At 40.9% G+C, this 23632-nt stretch overlaps 3 protein-coding genes across 5 annotated transcripts; 1 reads left to right on the top strand and 2 right to left on the bottom strand.

The window, feature by feature from the left end:
• Nucleotides 1–3244: 3244 nt before the first annotated feature.
• On the bottom strand, nt 3245–21469 carry LOC105688854 (histone-lysine N-methyltransferase trithorax). Of its 3 annotated transcripts, none has more exons than XM_012405454.3 (11): nt 20945–21469; nt 19539–19758; nt 17260–18721; nt 16595–17176; nt 16031–16485; nt 15773–15943; nt 15287–15682; nt 8896–15203; nt 8660–8822; nt 8362–8508; nt 3245–8280 (listed from the first exon to the last, which is right to left on the bottom strand). In XM_012405454.3, the coding sequence occupies exons 2-11, from the start codon at nt 19710–19712 to the stop codon at nt 8107–8109; spliced, it is 10032 nt and encodes a 3343-aa protein (XP_012260877.2). In that variant the 5' UTR covers nt 19713–19758; nt 20945–21469; the 3' UTR covers nt 3245–8106. The 3 variants fall into 3 exon arrangements, with proteins under 3 accessions (XP_012260877.2, XP_048513217.1, XP_048513216.1); XM_048657260.1 differs by lacking the exon at nt 20945–21469 and having other exon boundaries at nt 8896–9629; nt 9765–15203; nt 19539–20254; XM_048657259.1 differs by lacking the exon at nt 20945–21469 and having other exon boundaries at nt 19539–20253.
• LOC105688811 (U11/U12 small nuclear ribonucleoprotein 25 kDa protein-like) lies at nt 20340–22168 on the top strand. Its single transcript, XM_012405361.3, has 3 exons — nt 20340–20511; nt 21467–21735; nt 21816–22168. The coding sequence occupies exons 1-3, from the start codon at nt 20493–20495 to the stop codon at nt 22065–22067; spliced, it is 540 nt and encodes a 179-aa protein (XP_012260784.1). The 5' UTR covers nt 20340–20492; the 3' UTR covers nt 22068–22168.
• Nucleotides 22000–23246, bottom strand: LOC105688809 (distal membrane-arm assembly complex protein 2). Its single transcript, XM_012405360.3, has one exon. The coding sequence runs from the start codon at nt 23030–23032 to the stop codon at nt 22172–22174; it is 861 nt and encodes a 286-aa protein (XP_012260783.2). The 5' UTR covers nt 23033–23246; the 3' UTR covers nt 22000–22171.
• Nucleotides 23247–23632: the final 386 nt, after the last annotated feature.

Below are 23632 nucleotides of genomic sequence, written 5' to 3'. Positions count from 1 at the left end.
GAAAAAAAAAAACAATTTCAGCGGTGCATCTTTTGCATATCGATATCGTTGTCATGTCTGTTCTATAATCCAGCAATGAAATGTACTTCCACAAAAATACAATGTGGGATTGATTCTGTTTTCCGTCTTTCCCAAAATTTCGCAATCAACGAGGGTTTCATCCTCCTCTCCTCTTACCAGTAATCTTCGATAACTTCTTCCGCACCGTATAGTTTGAAATCATCGACTAATAATTATCGGTCCACCACGGAGTTCGTTGAGCGTAGAGAAGTCCCCCCCCCCCCCCCCCCCCGGTATCTGTGGGACAATGGCACGGTTGATAAAGTTACACGTACGGATGAGGATGGTACACGTACACGCTGCGAATCGGCGATTCGACAAGAACGTGTAATACACATAATCTCGCACGTTCGATTTCCCCCCCGCCCCCATCTCTGTGTCTCGCAAGTAAACATCGCATACAACACAATCGATACGACAAAGTTATATCGCCAGTTAATTAATGAAATGAAGTGGAAATACAAAACATGGTAAATAATTAGATACAATGTCGGGTGAATTATCTGTCCGTAAGTCAGTAACAGCGGCCACAACCGTCGGACCAGCGTCAGCGGAACGCGAAGAGAGCCCTCCCCCCCCCCGATAGTGAGTTGTAACGTTCGTACGTACACACATACATATTCGTTACCGTATAACCATCGTCATCCCGCGTACATCGCTGGCACTCCTCGGTCGCACACGCACGTTAGAAAATATATGTACATACATACATACAGCAGGGAACGACACCGGTAATAATTATAACAATAATACCACGGCACAAATAAAATGAGAAGAGGAAAAGGATCACGCATGACTCGGCGTGTCGGTGGTGTTCCTCATCTATTAAACTCGTAGGTCTATACAGAGAACCGTGCAGTACCCCGAGCAACGAGAACAAAGCTGTGGGACGGGCGAACGACGGCGCGTTGCACTCGCCTCTGCTTTTGCCTCAGAATCCACCGCGTGCACGTTTGTTGCGTATAGGTACGGTACGTACGTAGTACATTAGGTCTACGTACGTAATATCATTGTGTCGTCGTTGTTACTCACACGATGTACATACGTACCTCTTCGTACGGGAGAGACGGTAGTCGTGTGCGTGCGTGAATCGCGTTTCCTGACGATTTCGCCTCCGCATTTATTCCACGCAGGCTTCCCACTCGACGACGATTCTTCGACATCCCGAGGCTCGTCCTCTCCCGCCCGATATATCCCTCCGCGTCGCCCGATTTTCATCGCGATCGACCCAACACCCGCTACCCCCTTAATTTCCGCAGCGCGGATATTTAGCCCGAAAATCGCGTCGCGCGGGACGATCGAGACCGCGGGGGCGAATACTTGAGACACGCGGTAATCGTTTAGCGACGGTGTATAGGGGTCGTTGACAGGTTCGCAGGTAACGATACACGCGGCGAATCGTTGAGCGGCAGGTAGATACACACGTATAATTAATACAAGCGGAATATTGCGATAGGTTGTAACGCGTTATTCCCAGTAATGATACATGTATACGTGATCACCGAGTTACGTCACCAAGCGCGTAATGAAGTGACTCATTCTAATAATGCACAAGTGGTCCGTTCGAATGGTAGAGGTGATTAATCTCCGCGTTCACAGGTATCGCATCGCCGGCAGGTCCTCCGCACCACCTCTATAAGCGTACCGCGATTATCGTACGTACGTACCTGTTCGGACGATGGTATAGCTGCAACGTGAAATTGATCAGAAAATTGATGAAAATCATTCGTCGTACTCTCTTACACAGAGATCGAGATACGGATACGCATGATGAATAGATGAAAAAAAAATATACGAAATGCGTAAGCAAAATTTCACCTAATTTCGCGCGAACTTCAACCGAACGTATTACCCACACGGTGTGCATGCGCCGCATCACGGATACCGTAATTTACGTCCGTATGCGTACTTGAAGGACGTTCGTTTTTAATCGCTGGGTCATCGTACACATCGGGGGGGCTTTTACGTCTACAACATTTCTACCAACGACCAACAATGCCCAGAGCTATGCACGCAATTCACAAAGTGTATAACGTATAACCGGCAGCGGGCGTTTTTGGTGCATGCACATATTTTCACAAACTTTACACGTATACATACATATATGCAATATGTATGTACAGATATGCATAATTACGTGTGCTGTTTTTCTTGATTAATTACGTCACGATAAATCAGAACACCCATTAACACGGAATACCTGCAACGTAGTACGTTAGGTGTATACATATAAGTATGTACGAGTATAAACTGCGGTTTTTTTTTTCTTCGTCGGTTCTTTTGCGTTTTTCCTCTTTAGCGAGAATTGTCGAATACGCGAGTTGACCATGTTTCATTTAAGTTGATTAATAATTAAGAACGATGTAAAAAGTACCGTTCATTGGTAAAATAAGTCATGTAAATTTATAAACGTTTCTCTCGAATAAAAATTAACTCGAGTAAACCGCAAAGTCCAAATTGTATTCGTGTACATTAACGCATAATATAACACGCTCAACTATCTGTATAACGTGTCCGCTTTCGAAGAAATAATTTTTTCGTCACCCAGCCCGTAACCACGTACCGCGTCGGATATAAAGCTTTCGCACACAATCCAACGTCTACGCATATATAGTCGCACACGTACGAGCTGACACACGCCCGTGGATTACAGTGACTCATCCGCTCGGTTGTAACGTGCACATGTTATTATTGTTATATTATGTATGTACGTACGTATGTACGTACGTACGAACTCGCGTGCGTGAGAGTCGCAATGCCTCCTCACTTCGCTGCAGCTCGTTGCCCGTTGCAATACGATATTGCAAATATTTTAGATAGTAGGTAGTAATACTACAGAGTACGACATAGAATCCACTGAGGAGTGACGCACGCCCTTGCGATACCCGGGCAGCCCCATAGAAATAGCTGTATGCCGTGTGCGGATGCACACGTTATATAGGTACACCGTTCGCGCACATTTGTACACGAGTTACCTAGAAGTAATCAATGACTTAATATCTCCGGAGTAATCCTCGTTTTCTCAAGAATCACCGGATCTACCCCTCCCCCCCACGCATACTCGTTATTCACATACTGTATACATCGATCGATCGATTAACTCTTTCAGTTATTTTATAGTATGAGAATCCTTAATAATCATCAATAAACCTTCGACGGTATATTATTTATACATATTCCATTATTCGTAGTTCAATTTTCGTTTTTATTTTGTTAATTTCTCATATTATATAATACTAACAAAACATTTAATTACAAAAACATCACGTGTGTGTGTGTGTGTATGTGTGTTTATGTGTAAGTGTGGTGGCGGTGGTTTCGTGTATTTGTGTCCGATTGTATTTTGTAATGTCGAAATATCAAGCGACTACCTATAGGTATGTGTGTCTCTTTTCTATAACATGCGATATGCACAATATCTTCTGGTTAATGGATGGTTATTTTCTTTTTTTTTTTTACATATTTTTTCTATGTATAATAATAATAATAATGATAATAATAATAATGATAATAATAATAATAATAATGAATGATTCATTTTCTTTCACTTTTCTCTAGGTATGCATGTACAATCTATATTCAAATCTCTTTTAGCGGGCAAGTATAATTAATCGATTATTCAAACATTGAAAAAGTCTTGGGCAAAAGGCGACCTCTTTTCTTTTTTTTTTTTCGTTCTCTTCTTCTTTATTCCGTTCGATATTAGTTGTAAGTCACCCTTTTTTTAATCATCGTCGTTCCATTTATAAATTCACGTAATTTATACACAAAACGTGCATGCGTATATTCGTAACGGTCGGCAACTGTACGACGAAACGATACGATTGAATCGTAAAATAAAACCACTAAGATAAGTGATTATTATAGTCCAATGAATCTAATTTTCACGATACGCGTAGATGACGCGAATAAGTTCGATAAAAATATCTAATAATAAATTCGCAATAGCGTACAGTTTTAATAATTATGCCTCGTTTAGACAATGATTGATTTTTTTTTTTTTTTCTCATTATTTATAAATAGCTCTGTGCTCTTTCAATTTCTTTCAGATTCTTCGTACGTATCGTACGTTCATTCTTACCTTATTTAATTTTTTCAATTGGTTTTTTTTTTTCGTTTTTTGTATATTTTTTTTCATTCACCGTGTCGTACAATATTATGTATGTATACTTATGTATATGTATATCGTGTATATGTATACCTATAACATTATAGTTTGTTTATCCAAAACACTGAATATTTTACAACAGCTATTGACTTCAACTAGTCATAACTCTATTAAACATTTCGCAACTATTACAATTAAAAATTTCATTTTTTTTTATTTTTCATTTTTATTTCAATGTAATATTATGCGTAGCACGTTTTGATCCAATATCATATCATATTATTATATCAATAATAAGGGTATATTATAAATTTTGTAATTTTTTCTAAAAAATATTTTCTAAAAAATATGTTGACCTAAAGATTATTATGACTGATAATCACAGACAATTTCTTTTTTCCATTTTCATATTATTCCTTCCACCTCGATATAATATTATTAGTTGCTTGCGTGTGTAGTTGTTGTGTTATCATAATATTATTATTATCAATTCGTCATCGGTTTTAGTTTTAGTTTTTTTTTTTTTTGCAAATACTCTCAACCCCCCTCAATTCACGCCACAATTACGACATGAAAAATTTCATTTCCCCCTCCCCCTCAAGTATTATACAATTAATAATAATATTACGTTTACACATGATTTTTTTTTCATTTTTTTCGTTTTCAATTTTTGTTTCGAAGTGTGTCGCATCATTTAATTTATAATTTCTTGCGTTGTATTTTGCTCGTTATTCGTTTTTTTAGTTTTCATTCTCTTGAAATTCACAATTTTAGTTTATTAGTCGTCTCTACTCTATTGTGAAACAGATATACCTCTATCTTGCGTCTATAATTAAGCGGTACAAGGTGTTCAAACTCCTGACGAGGGTGCTGGGTTATCAGTTACGGGTGGGGGTTGGGGAGGTTTAAAATAAGCGGTGCTTTAGTGGGTGGTGCCAAGTAATTAACACTAGTGTCGTGTGCGCCAAAGGTGATACGCCGCAGTTCGTTTCTTAAATTCATTAAAACTGTTTACACGTAGATATTATTAATTATTATTTACCGCAATGAAAGGGATGGTACGCAATGCCACGAGGAAGGGTTTCACCCGTGCACGGGGCTGTGTCGTACGCAAGCCAGAACGCTCGAAACGGAAAAAAGTATCTTACCAGGCGAAAATAATAGACCCTTAATTTCGCATGTCTCTGGACAGCTTCAACCTTATAAAAGAAAATACAGAGGACAGAAAAGGGGCGAGAAACCATCTGCTATCCTCGAAAGTAATTGAGTATGATTCGACGAAAATAGTTGGTTTTTTGTAGAATATTTTTTCCAAAATCGATGAAACATTGATAGAAATAATTCAATCGTAAGTACACGAGAGGTTCCGATTATGCGAGGGCGAATTATTTATAATATTTATCGTCCCGTACGTTGAACGCCGGGGGTATCAAATTTCACTGGTGATTGTGGGACGGCAAACGTGGTTAATAATTATTAACGACCGAGTCACTCGGTCGACAGGAAATTGACTCGAAGTCGACATGGCATACCTCTCGCGTTGTTACAAATTACTCATGTATAATGCATTTGGTAGAAATTCCATAATATTTTGTGAACAAGATTATAGTTTGTTAATAGATTCTAGCATGCTTAAAATATAAAAATGTTAGAAATATAAGCCCTATATACTTATAAGTAAACGTAACTGTGTAGTGCGTATCTAAAGATACGAGTCGATTCGGAAACACGCGAATAGGTGATAGGCAAAATACGTTGCGATAAAAAATACAATTGAAAAAAAAAAAAAAAAATACATATATACAAATATATCCCAAGAGAAAACAAATTCTGCTCAACAGCTCAGCTCACAGACCCATCTTGCGTACCCTTCCTAATGTTTCCCAAAATGTATGATTAATATTAATCTTACTATCGTTACTATTACTGTTGTAATTACTTTTATCATTATTGTTATTATTATTACTACTATTATTATTATTTTTTTTTTTATCTCCGATCTTAAAACCGTTCTTTGTGATCAATAAATATCAATAAAATATCTAACATTGCTATTATATTTTCAAGTAAAATTATTACCTCTCTTATCTTGTATCAATTGTCTTTACAGATTAAAATTAATTATCATTATATTAACAATATTCATCTTCGGATAATAATTGTAATTGTTATATCGGTAATTATACAGAGTTGAAACGAGTATAGAAAAAAAAAAACAATATAAAAAAAATAAATAGAGTAATGGAAGGACGAAAAGAATAATATATACCTATACAGTGTATGTGATGTATATTGTTAAAATAAAAGAATTAAAAAAATAAAGAAAAACGACCAAACAAAAGATTCAAAATAATTTTTTTTAAAATGGCAATTTCTTATGACCAGAACAAGTTTCCATTTTTTCCCCCCCATTTTACAACTTTTTACAACTCATACTTATTTTGTACCAAACCAGGCCGATCAAAAATGTAACACATTTGACTAACGCGTGTTCAAATAATGTTCCTGCCATCATTTATGTTTGTTTTATTCCTCGGCTTAAATAATGCGCAATTAATATTCTTCGTATAACGTTATTTTCATTATTATCAAACACTTTGCTTCAATCTACTATCTCTTACTCTAGGCCATTTTTTATCTTTATTTTTTTTTTATATTTTCATGAAAAGTGCACTTGACGGTGTCCATAGAGCACCAAAATAAGGCACGTCCACTCAAGCAGGCAGTTAAAACAAAAGTTGATTTTTTTTTTCTAGTAAAGCTCAAGATCTGCGTTGTATATTGTATATAGTAATATAAATAACGTAAATTTAATAAATAATATTAGGGGCCTAAAGCGTACCCGTAGATAAAAATTTACAATTAAAATAATTTCAAACATGATTGTTGGGTAGAAAGAAGACTGTTCTATCGTTCTACAATTCAAACATAATCTAATTTTTCAAGCAATTGTTCGTTTAATAAACGTCTTCGCGAGTGTCGGGCGTTGTTGTCTCGTTAGGCACATACTTTCTAATGGCGGAAGAGTACGACTTCGTCGAATGAGCGTAAATTGGAGTTATGAATACCTTTGCGTATTGCTGCCAAAGTAGACGTACCTTCGGATGAACTTTATCGATAAAGATCATCCTTTCTTGCCATTCTCAATCTCTCTCCTTAATGCCTACGATCCTATCTTACGATAAACTGGGTACTTGCTTATGTGGAGACGAAGTGTGGTTCGACAATTACATATCTTACATGAAAGCTTTTAAACGTAACTTTCGAGCTGGTAGGTATAGAAAATTTACAGAGCTCGTAGCAAAGTTGACACTTCGTTCAAATTGCGTTTAAATTTTGCACGCAAAAAATTGGAGACGATACAAAATGCAATCTAACATACGGGAGAAAATAATCGGCTCACACGGATGGGTCGGATTGAATGTAGAATAGTTGTCGGCGAGTGGGTTACCCTTTGTTACGAGCATCAGTTGCGTGTTATGGCAGAGGCATGTGTAAAGCGTATCCAAACAGTAGTTAAACTGATAGTTGATTAACTTTTCAAGCGCGAAGCAAGCCAAAGACATATGTAATCGATTATTGCTATTGCTATATTTGTTAAATTATTTACTAAGCGTAGTCATTGAAAGAAATGAAGAGAGAAACTAATACGACTCAACAACGCCGCGTCTGGGATACATCGTCTGGCCTGCTAATATTTCAACTAAATTACTCCGTTTGTTCTCTACTGTGAATTGTAGAATTTTTAAATTAAAAGCTGCATTCTTCGATTTGTCTTGTTTTGTTTTTCGTTTGCGATTTTCTTGATAATTTAAAACTAAAAAGTTGTACGGTCGATAAAAGCTGACCTTGTTACGATATACTTCAAGCCTTGCACGATACTCTTGTGACTTGCGAATGGTTCTTGCCGCCCACAGCAGCGATCAGGTACGTGCTTCTCAGTTGAGGTATTTCCGACATCTCCGCGAACCACAAGTGCATGGAATTTTGATGTCCTCAAACGGAAATTTGTAGTCGTAGGTAAGTTCTTCTCCTTGCATGATGCGACGCAATGCAAAGATCAGAATATGTTTCTTACCCAAGATGTCAACCACTCGGGAATAGCAATTTGGCTGTAACAGATCGTTACTTGAAATTTATCGCACGGAATTTTTGGAGTAAACTTCGAGAATTCGAACTTTGATTATATTTACCTCACAAGAATGGTTGATGAAGCGAGCTGCATTTCCTTTCATGGTGGCGTCCACCACCAGATGGTCGTCAATTTTGAACATATAACAGCCGATATTTTTGCTGTCGTAGTACTTTTCACGCTTATCCGTCAATGATGCTCGAATGACCTAAGAGATGTGTGAGATAAAAATAATTTTTCAAAAATAGAATAAGAAAAAGTAACGTAAGAAAACTCCAGAGATTCTTGCAACAAGTATCTGTATTTATTAGGGAAAACTATATGTATATTTTTTATGTACTAGGATTATTCGAACGTACCTCTCCCGCATATTCAATGACCATTTCACCAGACTCAATATCCCGCAAGCAGAACAAACCTCTCCCGTGAATGTGGGAATGGTAAACGCCAACCGACTGCTTTGATGTCTCTTTGAGGTTTCTGAATCTCATAGCCATAGGTAAGTTTGTGCTGGCAGCTCTCCTGTGATAGAATAATCCAATTATGTTTTGAAGGAATAGTTAATTAACGATTTGATTAATGGAGTACAACTTACCTCGACTCGTTTTCGGTAATAGCAATCATCTTAGGCTGCTGGCGATGCCTCGAGGCAAGCCAGCTGAACATGTCATGGACCTTCCTCCCTTTAAAAGACTCTGCCCTTGCAGCTCCACTCTCGCATTCTGCTAGCAAATCATTTTCCAACTCTCCAGGTTTTGGTGGTGTCAGATTATGCAATCTTGGCTTATACTTTGTACACCTGTTTACACCTGGTAGCTGTTCAACCAGGTAAACCGTTGCATTGTTTTCTAGTCCAAGATTTTCCGTCAGTGGATTGTGAGGCAATGGGGGCAAGTTGTGGGCTCTTCTCGCCGTTTGAACTGCTTCAAATACCTTGTCCCATACTTCAGACATCGATGAAGCTGTATGTGTAAAACCATCTTGTGATTTGATTTCGTACATCATACTGGGTCGTTTTGAGATGGACTTCTTGACCGTCAATTTCGGTGGGTTGGTTTTCTGGCACTTCAAAATCTTTGAAACTATTCTTGGTTTCTTTACTGCAATAGGAGGAGTTCTGGATTTTGGTAGTGTCATTTTGACATCAAAAGATTTTGGCTTTCCATCTATTTTAGTAGACTTTAATGCAAAAGTTTTAAGCGGTGAAAGTTGCAATGAAGTAAGTTTTGCAGCATCTCTCGGGGACAGAACTTCAACAGAGGTAATTTGCGGAGTCTTCTTGGTTTGCGATACATTCTTCATGTTCTGTGTAATCTTGTAAGATCCGTCCTGTAATTGTTTTTGAAAAACAATTTTCAAAGACTTATTCTGTAGCATGTCTTTATCCAGTTCCATTTTTAAGCTTTCCTTGACTACGTCTATTGTCTCGATATCCAGCTTTATCATATCACCAGCTGTGCTTACCTCTAAATCATTTGTGACATCCACTGGTTTTTTAATGGGCTCAACAATCCCGCTATCTCTGTCTATTGAGTTCTCAACTGGCTTTGTTGGTTCTTCGGTAACTTGATCTGGTTTTTCCACACATTTCTCTGGCTCGGGTCTCGAAGTAATTGCCTGCATTGGGAGCACACGATTCATCGGTCTACTTGTGGGCACGTTGCTCACTGGCATTGTAATCTTATTAGACGCGCACACGTTTATGTTATTAACCGGGTTTAAGTTGCTAGTGTTGCCACTATTAATATTGTTACTATTACTACTACAATTAGAACTATTATTAATATTACAATTACTACCACTGTCATTTGAAATTGGATTAACGTAGTTATTATGCACATTATTTACATCATTGTGATTCACTTTATTTACAATAATATTATTATTTCTCTGCGGTATGCAGTGGCTGGACAAAGGCGGCATTTGCGATGATATGCTTGACTTGATCATGCTGGTATTTTCTGACACATGTTTAGAGTCGAAATAAGGTCGCACACTATTGCTGATTGGTTGTTCAGATGCAAAAAGTGGCTCTGTAATTCTCCAGGGACCCTGATGAGGAGGTTGCATGGATTGAAGATTTTGAAGGGGTTGCCCAGAGACATGTGACATGGGACTGGGCCGCACAGCAACCCTTGGTATAGTAGTGGGAGGTTGCTGCTGTTGTTGGTGTGGTGGTTTACACGGGGACATCATTTCCCGAGGGGAAACACTGCTAGAGACAATAGGTTGCACCTGAGGAACCGGAATCGACCTGACGGGCTCTGTTATCTGTATGCAAGGGGCTGGTGAATTTGAGGAAGCAAACGAAGCCTGTTCTGGAGTAGCGGGAATAGTTATCTGTGGATTAGTTGGCTCTGCTATCTGCGGTGCAGGTTGATTCACAACTACGTAGCCTCCAGGTACTGCCGGCACACCTTGAACGGTTTGAACGGATGGAACGGTTGGAACATTTGTGACAGTTTGAACATCTACGATGGGCTCCATGAGCTTTGAGGCTTGAAACACTTGCGTAGTGGTTTGGTAGCTGCTGGCTAGCACCTGGGGAACAGCCCCTGCCACAAACTGACTAGAAGACATGACTGTGTTGCTGACTATGGTCTCAAGTCCGTAATACATTGGCTGGCTAGAGACAAACATGCTCCCAGTTGAATCAGTAAACATTTCTAATGCAGGTGCCGAGCTGAGGACCAACTGCTCAGAAGATATTACACCGCATTGTATGGCCCCTGGTTGCTGCTGGATAATTGTACCCAAAACGGTCGGCTGCGGTTGAGCGATTTGCACGCTCGGTAATACTGATATTCCGCCGTTTTGCAGTGTCAACAAGTTGTCCGATGACGCCTGGATGTACGTGCCAGGGACCAACGGATTCGCGGCTATATATTGTGGTTTGAAACTCGTTTCGTGTTGTCCCCCAATTGTAGCTACGTACTGCAAATTCTGGCCAGACTGCTGTTGCAGAGCTTCTACATATGCAGACATCAAATTTGGTTGTGGAACCTGCTGTAAAATTACTGTTGGACCCGTGGCTCTTTGAGCTTGCTGCAGTTGGATTATTGGAGCAGTATTCTGTACTGTTTGATATCTTACATGGCCAGATTGAGGTAAATTCGCAGCTCGTAGAAAATTAGGCTTGATGCCTTTTGCTCTGGGTTTCGGGGTTCTGGGAGATCTAGGCTTATTTGTCTTCGTTTGGTGGATACCCGAAGCAAGCCCTGCCTCGTTGGTATTGGTCTGAACCCCGGTGGACAAGAATGTGGGTGAGATTTGCGGGCTCGGAATGGTCTGCGAACTTGTGCTGTCCGGTGATATCGGTAGCACGTTTATTGCACTTTGAGTAATACTATGAGTGGATTCGTTCGAGATTATTGGAGGATCTGTGATTTCTGTTATTTGAACAGTGGTCTCTTGCTGCTGTTGCGGTAATACTGTTGTGTTTGGTAACGTTGTTGTAGTCCTTGTATACTGAGTCTGCACGATCATGTCATTTGACGTTAATACTGTTTGATGAACAGTTTCTACCGTTGCATGTGTATGAATCTGGGGCGTCATTATAGCCTGGGCAATTGGTTCAATTTGAATTCCGGGATGAGGCGAAGGGATAGAAGCTTCGATGGGTGAGGTAGCTTGGATATCGGAATATTCAGATGACAAAGTATGTCCCTCAGAGGGAGACATAGTAATAAACTGTGGCGACCCAATGGAAGATCCCATACTTGGTGAAAACCTTGAGTCTGGCGATGCGAGTTTGTTGTCCATTATTTCAGAATCACTATCACTAGTTGTCATGATGTCACAGGTGACGAGATGCCTGTTGTAGCTGTCCTGGGTTCTGTAAGTGCATTGGCATCTCTTACAAGTTACAGGCTGATCCACAGGATCAGTGATTGGCAGGTACTTTGTAATTAGATTCATTCCGAGATCATCTGTAGCCTGTAAGCCCGGGGATAAGCATTCATCGTCGCTCGAGATATCGTCAGCTCCATCCAGCTGCGGGATTTGGAATGGAACTCTGTCATTCTGATTAACCAACTCTTCTCGATGCAGAGCAAGCTCTTTGACGTTGTTCTCATCCCTTTTGGATATTCTATTCAATTTGGAAAACCTCGAGGCATATTTGTGAAGATCAGTATTGCAGTCTAAATCGCAAGAGGAATCGTCATAAGCCCCATCAACTTGGGGAATCTGCAGTGGATCAAGAACGTGCAAAGAAGGGACTCGTTCTTCCACGGCATATTCCGGAGAACTACACTCACTTGCACTACTGGTATCGGCTGATCCATCGACCTGCAATATTCGTGGGTGCTGCCTCGCATGCCATAGAAGTCTTTTGTGTTCTTTACCTTCGTCGCGAGGTGAAGCACGGCGTGTCGCGACCGTCGAATCATCTATGCAGTACTTCAGCTCTCTGACAGATTCCGAAATAATCGTGGGTGTACTAGCTCTTCCTACAGTGACCATAATGCTTTCCGGTATCCTAAGTTCGTGGAGAATGGGTGTACGCTCTGTCGGAGCGTCCATAACTGTCACTGCAGAATCAGATCTACCAGAATTGGAATTTTTGGGGAGTTTTCTTCGCATCATTGTAGGTCCGTATGTTCCATCTAATTTGTAGCTCCATGTCAAGCTACAAGATTTTTGATGATGCCTAGGACCACCCATGACTACCGAATTATTTGACAACACTTCTGATTTTGATCGCTTCAGTTCTCTTCCTCCAAATTTCTGGTTTTTGGAATTCAACAGATCATCCACACTGTCCTGCATATAACTTTTGGCCTCCAAGTGAAGCCAAAAGTCGCTAGCAGTCCCAAGTTCTGGCATTGACGGGTCCATTTTTGAAACTTTATTTTCGGTAGGCTTTATTATTTCATCTACTTCAGTAGGCAGAATGTCGTCCTTCAATAAATCTGTTCCGAATCCCCCATCAGTTTTCATATCCATGGCTAAGAAGTCTTCGTAGGTCATTTTTGGAAAAATATCCTGCATAGAAATTCCGTCCAACAAATCGTGTGGCAAGTCTTCAAAAATTGCTTCCTTCAGTTCGGGTGGCAGAAGATCCGTATTATTTTGTTCTGCCAAATTTTCGTCAGCTTCCTTATTGCAAACAGATTCAACGAGTGTTTCTATCGTCTGTTTTATAGCCATGCATTCTAATTGCATGGTATCCAGCTTTTCTCTCTCTCTTTCGCGCTCTTGTTCCTTTGAGTGATCAATGGTAACATTGTGTTCCGTGTCCACAGGTGCTTCGGGTACGTAAACTTGAATGAAGGTCCTAACATAGTATCTGACGACTTTTAGAGGGTTGACAGTGGACCAGTAAAGCCTAGAGCATTTGTAGTCGCTTGGGACTATTTTGTCAACGGAATCCGAATATTCTGGGACAATGGCGCCCAAACAGTCGATGGTGAGGGACCCAATCATGACCTTGACTTTATTGGGCTCTGCATACTTTTTCTTCTTACGATCCAGCTCAACGTAGACAGGTCTTTTTAAGTCAAAATCGTCTTGAGACTGTGGCGTCTTACCCAAGCAATTGGATAAATGCAAGGTACAAAAAACAGTCTTATCGTCATTGAATGCAAGTTCAATATTCCTTGCACATGGGTAGTGATAAGTTCCATTACAGTTTTTACTGCAGCACCCGACACTCGCCCCTTTCTTCCCACATTCCGTACATCGTATCAATCGACCCCTAGATATAGCACTATGAACGTTTTGGAGAGACCCATCAATTTCCTCGAATACCTCGTTAGACCATAGAGCGCAATTTGCATGAACCCATTCATTCTGACCACAATACAGAAGACGTCCCTCCCTTGTAGACGGACCGTCGCCTAGTCCTTTACACAAACAACAAGATCTGCTGTCCTGAATATTAATGCTGTGGTACAAGTTGCCAGATTTAGCGGCAATAGCCTTAGGCGCCCTGAGAACTTCCTCCTTCCACGTTTCCAGGATTGAATCATCTAATTTAGCCAACGAATTATCAGCATCTTTACAGTAAGACTCTTTTGTTGGCGTGGATAGGCCACCGGTGCTCGAAGTGATTCTTGAATGCTTTGGATCAAACCAAGGGAACACCTCACGTAAGATCTTGTGATAAGCCTCGATCAAGTCTTGATTTGAAGCTCTATTGATCACGTGCTCCATATCGCAGTGAAATTGCAACAACGATCCATACTCGTTTCCATTCACCTTGCGTTTTACTGACATTAGAGTTGGCGAAGGCCTGGCTATGATCTGCTGCTCTAAGCAAAGGCACTCCTTGTTTTCTGTCATAGAGCCACGCAGCATTTCCATTTCGGGATTGTGTTCTTTCACTTCTGAAGCCTCTGGACAGTCCTTTGAAAGGCAATTTTTTACCTTCACTGAACAATCTTTGAGATGAAATTTCTGCCGTAATCGCCTCAATCCTCTTTTTGGAACGTCTGGGGGGTGGATGTCGCTTTCCGGATCGGACTTGCTCTGGCTATCAGACTTGGAATTGATTTGCTCACCGGAATCTGCATCCGTTGATCTCTCGCTATTAGAGTCATCATACTCTTCAAACCTATTGACAACCTCCTTGCCGTTAATGACACATATCTCAAGTTTTTCATCAGAAAAGTCGAGTTTTCTGACACTGGATATAGGCCTGCACAAGCACTCTTTTCTAGGGCTCCACTTCAATGCAGCACAAGCTTTACGATTTTTACTCAAGGATTTTATTACCCCAATAAAACCGGCTTTTAGTTCAGTCTCGACAGCGTTACGCCAGACAGAATTTGGGTCAGGTGAGCATTGTCTACAATTAAATTCTATCGAATCTGGCAGGTAGCTCAAAATCTCATAGCGCTCATCGGAAAGGCCCTCACATCTGGCATGCACCCAGCATGAACATTCGTTGCATTCCATCATCTTGAAAAATTCAAAAAGGCAACATTAGGTTATTTAAGTTAGACTTTCTTCAAACTGCATCAAAAGTTTTCCCAAACACCTACCTTAGTGTCAAAGTCATTTTCGTCGTAGCATCTCTGGCACAGAGGGCAGTAATTCCCACGCTGTCTGAGTTTAAAGCACATAGAGCACAGGGGTAAGTTTCCTACGTGAACACTGACACCTTCACTTCCGCAACTTTTGCATTTTATGCAACTTTGACAAACATAGGGTCTGTCGGGACTGTAGAGTCTGGCACTGACACCGGACTTAGAAAGGCAAGAGTGATGGAAAGACTGACGACATCGTATGCATGACAACTTTGGACCCGATCTAAGTCGGCACGTTTGGCAAATCGTACAGCGGGGACAGCACCAATTTGGTTGGGCACATGCGTTCCATTCACTTGGCTCCAGACAAAACGCATGATATGGCTCGCAGCAGCATTGGCAATGTATCAACTGCAAACATAATAGTGTATATAGAATGCTGTAATAATTGGTATGAACTCCAGCTAAACGCCTTAAGCAAAACATGAGATTCTTTCTTACCGGATCTTTGCCAGCACTGCCACAAAGGTAACATATCGCGGGAATGTGAAAACTCTCTGAACCGATCAGAGCAAATCCTTTAGCTCCGACTTCAGCCGGATCGTACTGTTCCCAGAAATCTATAGATACTGTGTGAATCTCATCAACGACAGGCTTAGGCAAAGAACGTATCTGTGGTTGAAGGAAATTTTTTTATAAATAAACAACCTTACAGTACTACGAATTGTAGCTCAACCAATAACAAAAATATTCACTCACCACTGGCGGATGGATATTCGAAAAGTTTGGTTGTCCGTGTATTTTCCCTCTTTTCTGAGATGCCTGTTGTATGTTATTGTTACTAGTTGTATTACTGACTTCATCCTGTTGGATATTGAGCGCTTCTTTATCCTTTGAAAAGTCTTCAACTTTCTGGACATTCTCTACTTTTTCATCATCTTTTGGCGGTCTAGGAATGTTCTTTTCAGGTTCAGCAGTATCCTCTTTACCATCACTGGACGGAAAAGTTGCTATGGGTTGTCCAAGAGCTACGCTGGCACTTCGGCACACGTGTTTAACACGAGGACCCTTCAATTCTAGTCTTTGTCTAACAGGCTGCGAGAATTGGTCGGTAGTTGACGTCTCCAGAGATGGATTTTTAACTTTCTTTCGAACTTTTATCCGATTATCTTTCCTTCTCTTCTTACCTGGTGAAACCGATATCGGATAGTCAACTGTAAATAATGATAATTATTTGAGGATAGAGTACCTAAATGGTTATTATTCTTATAAAATAAAAACATTGAATCCAATTGAAAAGTTGCATAATATGTGAATATATACATTTTTCTAATGTGCCCAATGCTCCTGGGACATGGTTTTGATGACTGGTTTTATGCCCCAATATATCGAGTCCGTTCCAACTCGTCGCAGACTTGAACAAGCTCCTTTCCATACCTTCTTCTGATGACCAACTCATTTTGCACCCAGTCAATCTTTGCAGTTGCCCTTCAATGTCGTCCTGGCAAACTGACATCGGAACAGAGATAGACTTGGCCAAAGGATCCCTCATTAAAGCTGGAAGAAGAAGATTTAATCCAGCTCTCAAGGCTGCGGGTATGTTGTAACACTTGAGGCACATTTTTAGCCAGCATGCCGGACATCTGGCTTTATAAACACATCGCATCAAATTCCACTGTTGACTTCTCACAACTGGGGGGACCAGACACAGGCCATCGCCCTTGTGGCATTGGAGTACAGGTAAAGTAGTGCTTGTAGATTTAGCGCAAGCCTGACGTTTTATCATTTTACTAATGAATTTACGACATGACTCGCAGCTATGGATCCCAAATTTACGGGCCTGCTTCACAAATCGATAGAAACGTACTGCTCCGCAGACACCACACTTTACAGTCCCAGCCAAACCTAGGATATTCAATTGAAATTCAAACTTGTATTATATATTAGAGTTTAAATCACTTATTTGAATTTTAAAAAGTGTTTCTCACCTGGGTTAGAACTTCCATTGGAATGGCTGTGAACATTAGCATTAGAAAATGGTCCTTCCGCTCCGCCAGATGTTCTGTTGTCCAACTTCAGTCTTGCTTTGCGTAGGATCACTTTTCCCCCATTCAACTTCATTCCCGTCCATTCGGACTGTTCATCTTCGCTGTTGTCGCTATGTTCACTACCTGTTTCCGAAATAGTGCTTTCTGTGTCAAAACTTTGCAAGTTCACCGACGAGATGCTCTTATCACTGCCACTTTCAGCGGTTTCCTTAGCCAAAGCTATGGGCAAGGAACTATTTTCCAAAGTATGGAAATTATCGTCGGAACTTTGGAAAATCTGTGGGTCTGTCTTGGTGCTTGGAGAAGTAACAGCCGCACTGAGAGATCCAGAACGAGTCTGAACTCTGGAAGACTCTAACTTAATAGCATTGGAATCCGGAAGAACTTTTACAGGAATGGAGACTTGCTTGTTGCTCATGGAGTTATTTGATTTAGTTACTTGAGGCAAAGGATCCTGTGCAGGAATTGAATTGGCATGGGCAATTTTGCCGGAAGCCTTATTTTTGTTCATCAGAACCTGAGATTTTTTAGACTCGTTTGATATAGTTTTGGTTGTTTGCGTATTAGATGTAGAATGTAGAGACTTTTCTCTTCCAGTCACACTGTGATTCAAACCATTCTGGTTGTTTGTGGCATTCTGTACATTCTTCTTAGATTTCTTCATTTCCTTTTCTACAGTTTTACTCAGCACAGTGTAGGAAACTTCCCCACTAGCTTTAGCTTCTAAACTTGAAGTTTTATCAGACAAAACTTTAGCCTTTTTGTGCTGTTTTTCATTAAGACTATCGCTGCTTTCCGGAATGCAGGTTTCTTCTAATTCTTCTATGAATCTCTTATTTGGTTTAATGACTCTTGAGGAATGAACACTCCTCACTGGCAAAACAAACTTACGCACTGTGCCAATTTTTTCCACAGTAGAACCTGTGCTATTGCGAGTATTAACAGATCCACCTGACTTGGCCCTTTGCAGTAATCTTTTAGCTGTACTATTACGTAGTTGTCGCGTTCGTTGGTGCCGTTCCAGAATATTATTTACAGGTTTTAGTACAGGTGTTTTGCTCTCGTTCAAAGACTCAGTGACAATCAGCTTACTTCTACGATTTTTCACCCTGCAAACGCGCTTACCCTCATCCAAGATCGGCTTACCCAAATTAGTTTTATAGTTTTTATCACCATCAGAGTCATTTTTCTGTAACGAACCATGTCTCAGGCTGTCTCCGCTAGCTTGGGCATCTTTACTTTTTTTTTTGACATCACACGATGAAGGGTCTTTATTGTTTGATGAATTATCCGCTACTCCTGCAGGGGCAGTTGGTATTTCTGTGTCACGTTGCTGTGTTTTTACATAACACACAGAAAGCTTAGCTTCTTTGCTGCTGAAGCCATGAAACGGGGGGTGTTCCTGGAATAAAACTTTAATCATCCGAGGAGCTATGCATAACTCACTGAAAGTAGGAGTGCTGAATTCCAGTGCATGATTCGTTTACTTCATAATATTGCTATGAAAGCTCTGACTATGTTGACGGTCTTGATAGAATGAAATGCAAATTGAAAGCAAAAAACTTTCAGAGTATACAAAAGCACATCGACGTTGGTTATTAGCGTATGCGAGAAAAGAGGCTCTATGTATGTAAGTGAAGAAGCGTCTCGATTCCACCGTTGATGGTGAAATTGAGGTTATGGTAGATTAAAGAGATTCGTCTATCGCTGAAAAGTACAGCGTTTCATCGAGTCATTGACATTTGGGATAGGAATGAAAATCTATCGACATATACGGCAGCAGAAATATATCACTCATGGTCCCCTTCAAATGGTTGAATTGTCGTTGGCGAACGGTCAACGACAATGCTATATGTATACTTGTTAGTGTTTATATTATGCTAATATTGACTAGAGTAAGACTCTAGATTTATGGTGAGCTACATAATTGAAGCAAAACATGATATATTCGTGCGATGAATGGCTATCGGGCTGAATAGAAGCTAGCAGGGTATTGAGAGGATAAACGAAAGGAAAATAAACGAAAGGAGTGTAGTGTCTGTAGGTATAGTCGGGTGAGTGTGAGCGAAGTGGAGTGGCGTACATGAAATAAGAAATAAAAACCGAGGATCACGAAGCGTCTAAAATCACGTATGGACGGGGGGCGAGGCGGGGTATGGGGGTAAAGGAGAGGACGGCGTATGACGCGTAATCGTACAGCTTCGACATAAGCAAATTACCTTTTCGTTGTCACCGAACGTTTGTTTAAACAGGGAAAGTCCGTAGTAGATGTTCTCGGCAGCGGCGACGACGGTTACGGGGTCGGTTTGGGTCGCCTCAGGTCTCCCAAGAACCTTGATTCGCTTCCTGGTGACCGTTTTCGGCGGTTTACCGGGAAACTTGGACCTTCCCATGTTCACTTCTTTTCGGCTCGCGCGACCTCCACCTCGTAGCGAAATTCTGTTTCCATTTTAACGCCAATTTTACCGAGGCTCACCACCAACAACTACCAACACAATAATCATCCAGAAACTCACTTACTCACTCACTCGCGCTCACTCACTCTTTTCAACCACTAACACACTACGAACGCATTATAACTTTCGTGGTGTGTTAACTAAACGCGATGTACACACCGACATTTCGGCGTTTGTAGTTTGTAGCAGCAGCAGCGGTACGTGAATCGGTTAACTTCGTTACCCCAGTTCGACAATGTTCGGACCCTCGTCAAGAAATGCGCGCGAGACGAGAGTCTCGTTCTCGTTCTGCTTGTGTTCTCTCGCCGCTTACACCAACACTGACACCCACGCTCGCACTCATCGCATGCACACCAGGCTCGCAATACACACAGGTACAATATAAAACTCGAGAGAGCCGCACAGCAGCAACGGCGCCGCTACTTGTCAAACACGCGCGCTTTATTACCGAAGTCCATAGCCCGGAGGCGATTGAGGCAAACTAGCGATGCGAGCTCGTCCATTCGTCCCTCCTCTGCCCTCTCTCGACTCTCGAGTGTAAACGACCGACAGCTCTTGTGCCGGCTCGCGGCCATCTGGGTTCAGGGACGAAAAGTACCCGGGACCCGAACCACTGCGGAGTTTGGCGAGCGCGAGGGGAGTTCAGACGGGGGCAGGAGTTTCAATACTCTAACAAGTTGTGTCGTTGTTGTGTGTTGTTGTTTACGCTTTTATGAAATGATCGAACCACCGATTGGTAAGGAATTACATCTCACTACTTCCTCTGCGTTTCCTATCATAGCTGAACTCGGTTAGCTAGTAGTCACTTCGTGTTTTTCACATTGTTACGGTTCGTGCACGCGACCGCTCTATTGTGATTTTCATCGCTAATCCGATTCTCGTTAAAATCTCCGAAATTGATGAAAAAAATCCGAAATACGGTAGCATCGCAAGATGGGATGAATCGCATTAGATTTCGTATCCTGACTTAAGTGTCTAATGAAATGGAATCCGGTATTTCCGGCACCGGCACATTCGCGGATCTTGCGGGTGGCCTCGCGGGACTTGAAAAATCTTTAAAAATTCGCGGTTCGAACCTTGTACTCGATGTTGAATGATTAAAATAACAAAGATCTTCAATTATTGTGGGATTATTCGTAGATTGCGTTACATATAATCGTTATACGTACCAAGTAATCGACCTACGTACACACGCTGTAGTTTCTATCAACACGTAGCACACGCACGCACGTAAGCGACCAGCTACAATAGATATCTGCCAAGAATAAACTTAGCTATTATAAATTCCCTCGAATGTTACTCATTTTTACGCTATGTCGGCGGAGGAGGGTTCGGATCCGCAGCGTACTATAGCATATTAGCTCCCCGCCGACTTCGCGAATTGACGATTTGTACGTTGCGTACCGGCTCACCGAATGAACGGTCTAATTTGCAATAGTTTCGTTCACTGGTTGATGCCTTAGCGCGCATACCTTTCGCTTGGTTTGTATTTGTCCGTGCTTTGTTGCCTGAGATTTGTCGGTGTGAGATGAAGGACATCACAACCATAAGCGGATTTATGATCTCTATTCTTTAAATCATTTTTCCCACTGATCTATTCGCAGTATTTCGCGACCCGCGGGTTGGATGAATTGCTGAAGTATGCTACTATACTCTTCACAAATTTGAATACAATATCTTCCACTAAATAGATCCTCTGAAGACTGATCCAGAGACTACTGAAGAAGAGGTCTCGAGGCCCGAAAATTATCCTGCATCTAGTACCGCAGAGTTCAGCCATGAAGAACTAGTGAAACTGACTAAGGAGGCAATTAACAAGATCATCGAGAGCGATCCATTGTTTGTAGGAATTCCAGCAGATGCTACTGTTGAAGAAATCAAGTCTCAGTCGGCAGTTGCTCGAGGTCAAGCAATAACGCTTTACTTGAACAGGGGAGAGCTGCCCAGGCTCTCTGTTGTGGTAAATGTCACACAGGATTCTTACTCTCAATTTTATTCTTCTTAGGGATTGATGTTTATATCCGTATAATCATACACTAGGTTCCACCTCATGATACGACAGTTCTTGACTTGAAAAAAGCAATAAAACGACACACAATATTAGCTCTCAAGCGAGAAAAAGTCAAGAGAAAAATCAGCTGGAAACACGTATGGAAAAAGTACAACATCTGCTTTGGGAACACCCAATTGATCAATGATGATGAAGACATAAGGAACTATGGAGTAACTAACAAAGTCGAACTATATTATGCCAAAAAGAGAAGAGAAAAGAATAAAGGAGTTAAAACTTAGGTATACAATATACAATATGCTCATCTAAACAAACATTATATCAATACCAGAACTTGTTCATACATGAACTACATGATTGTTCTGAGTTTCGGATACTATCACATTTATGTTTTTGCAACTTGTTCTTCTGGAAGTTTTATATCGCACTTCAAATTAGGGAGAACATCTTCCAACATCATACAGGTTAATTCAAAGGCGACAGAATTGAGGTTGTTTGTCACAACCAGAGTCCGAAGTGATGTCATTCTATAGAGTGCTTCAAGTCCTCTTTCGGATACATTGACACAATTTGAGATATCCAGATACTCCAGGTTTGGATACTGGATTGATATCTTATCTAGACACCAATCATCGATTGGTTTGCAGCCCTTAAAGCTGAGCCATTTTAATTCATTGAGATGCATCATGTTTTCCAGTCCCTCATAGTATAAATTTATTCCATTCAAGTCTATAGCCTCGATTACGTAATTAAGGATATATTTTGATGGCAAGTCATAATTGCCGTCTTTATCTTTTTCAACCCATTCAGGGCGCCCTACAAACTTAACTTTGGCACCACGACAGACAAGAAAATGAGCACAGGCTAAATTCGATCCAAGAATTTTGTGCCTTTCTGGAATGAACCTTTGATCATGTATTGCTACTTCTCTAGTTTTCTCGTCTGCCCACTTTTTAATAGTTTTAATTCTTAGATCCCAGGGTTCGTTCAGCCATAATCTCCAGGACAACGATGGTCGCTTCAACCCACGATCGAACACCTTAAACTTAGTCGCCAACTTGACTTGTCCATTGTCCCATTCCCTCCGCCACTTTTTCAATTGACGACGTGGTTCATCCTCAGAATCACTCTGATCTTCCTGTACAGTATATCGACTCGAGAACCTTGATCCTTTGAAATTCGCAGCATTATTTGTTCCTGACCATAGTAATGTCAATTGCATACTCCAGAGACGTCTGCTAAGCATGTTGCTGCCGCTTTTTGAAGGCCCGAAGTAAAAACGATGGGGTGTCACAACGGGTTCGCAAATATTCTTCAGAAATCGAAGATTTGTTACGATTATTTCGTGTGAAGAGCACCTTATAACCGTACGTTAAAATGAAATTCAGTACCAAAAAGTTGTGGGAACTTGGGTTGAAATAGGAAAATCGTCCTCATGTCCTCTCCCATGGGACATTACAGACTGCAATTCAACGCCCTCTGTTGAAAACAGATATATGCGAGCCTGAATTTGTTCATGTTACTGATGTGCGATGCGCGGGTCAATTCAATCGTGGTTAAAAAGTGCTAAAAACCATGAATAATTGGAGTAAAAAGACGGAAAAATTGACTAAAGAGAAAACTACCTGTCGTTCTCATCTCTCTCCCACGGCCGAATTAGCATTCATTCCGATTTGAAGAAAATTAGCAACAGTCATACAATGCAACAAAAAGGAAGTAATCAAACTAGGAACGCTGTAGCCGCGCTGTATACTGCGTCGCGTCTTGGAAAAACTCCTATTTTTTACTCGTCGAATTGACAGCTGTCTAAAATCATGCCCGGTACGGAAGTTTGCGTTGTCTATAA

The sequence above is a fragment of the Athalia rosae genome, chromosome 6 (assembly GCF_917208135.1).
Source record: "Athalia rosae chromosome 6, iyAthRosa1.1, whole genome shotgun sequence".
NCBI classification, from domain to species: Eukaryota; Metazoa; Arthropoda; class Insecta; order Hymenoptera; family Athaliidae; genus Athalia; species Athalia rosae.
The sequence above is the reverse complement of the archived record's forward strand: the minus strand, read 5'-3'. Positions and strand labels throughout refer to the sequence as shown.

Excerpts from the sequence above, each read along its gene's own strand:
- LOC105688854 (XM_012405454.3), bottom strand. The coding sequence starts at position 19,712 with ATGGGAAGGTCCAAGTTTCCCGGTAAACCGCCGAAAACGGTCACCAGG. Across the intron at positions 18,722-19,538 it reads CGTTCGGTGACAACGAAAAG|GAACACCCCCCGTTTCATGG; the intron begins GTAATTTGCTTA and ends GTTTTATTCCAG. Across the intron at positions 8,823-8,895 it reads ATTACCGAAAACGAGTCGAG|GAGAGCTGCCAGCACAAACT; the intron begins GTAAGTTGTACT and ends ATTCTATCACAG.
- LOC105688811 (XM_012405361.3), top strand. Across the intron at positions 21,736-21,815 it reads TGCCCAGGCTCTCTGTTGTG|GTTCCACCTCATGATACGAC; the intron begins GTAAATGTCACA and ends ATCATACACTAG.
- LOC105688809 (XM_012405360.3), bottom strand. The coding sequence starts at position 23,032 with ATGCTTAGCAGACGTCTCTGGAGTATGCAATTGACATTACTATGGTCA.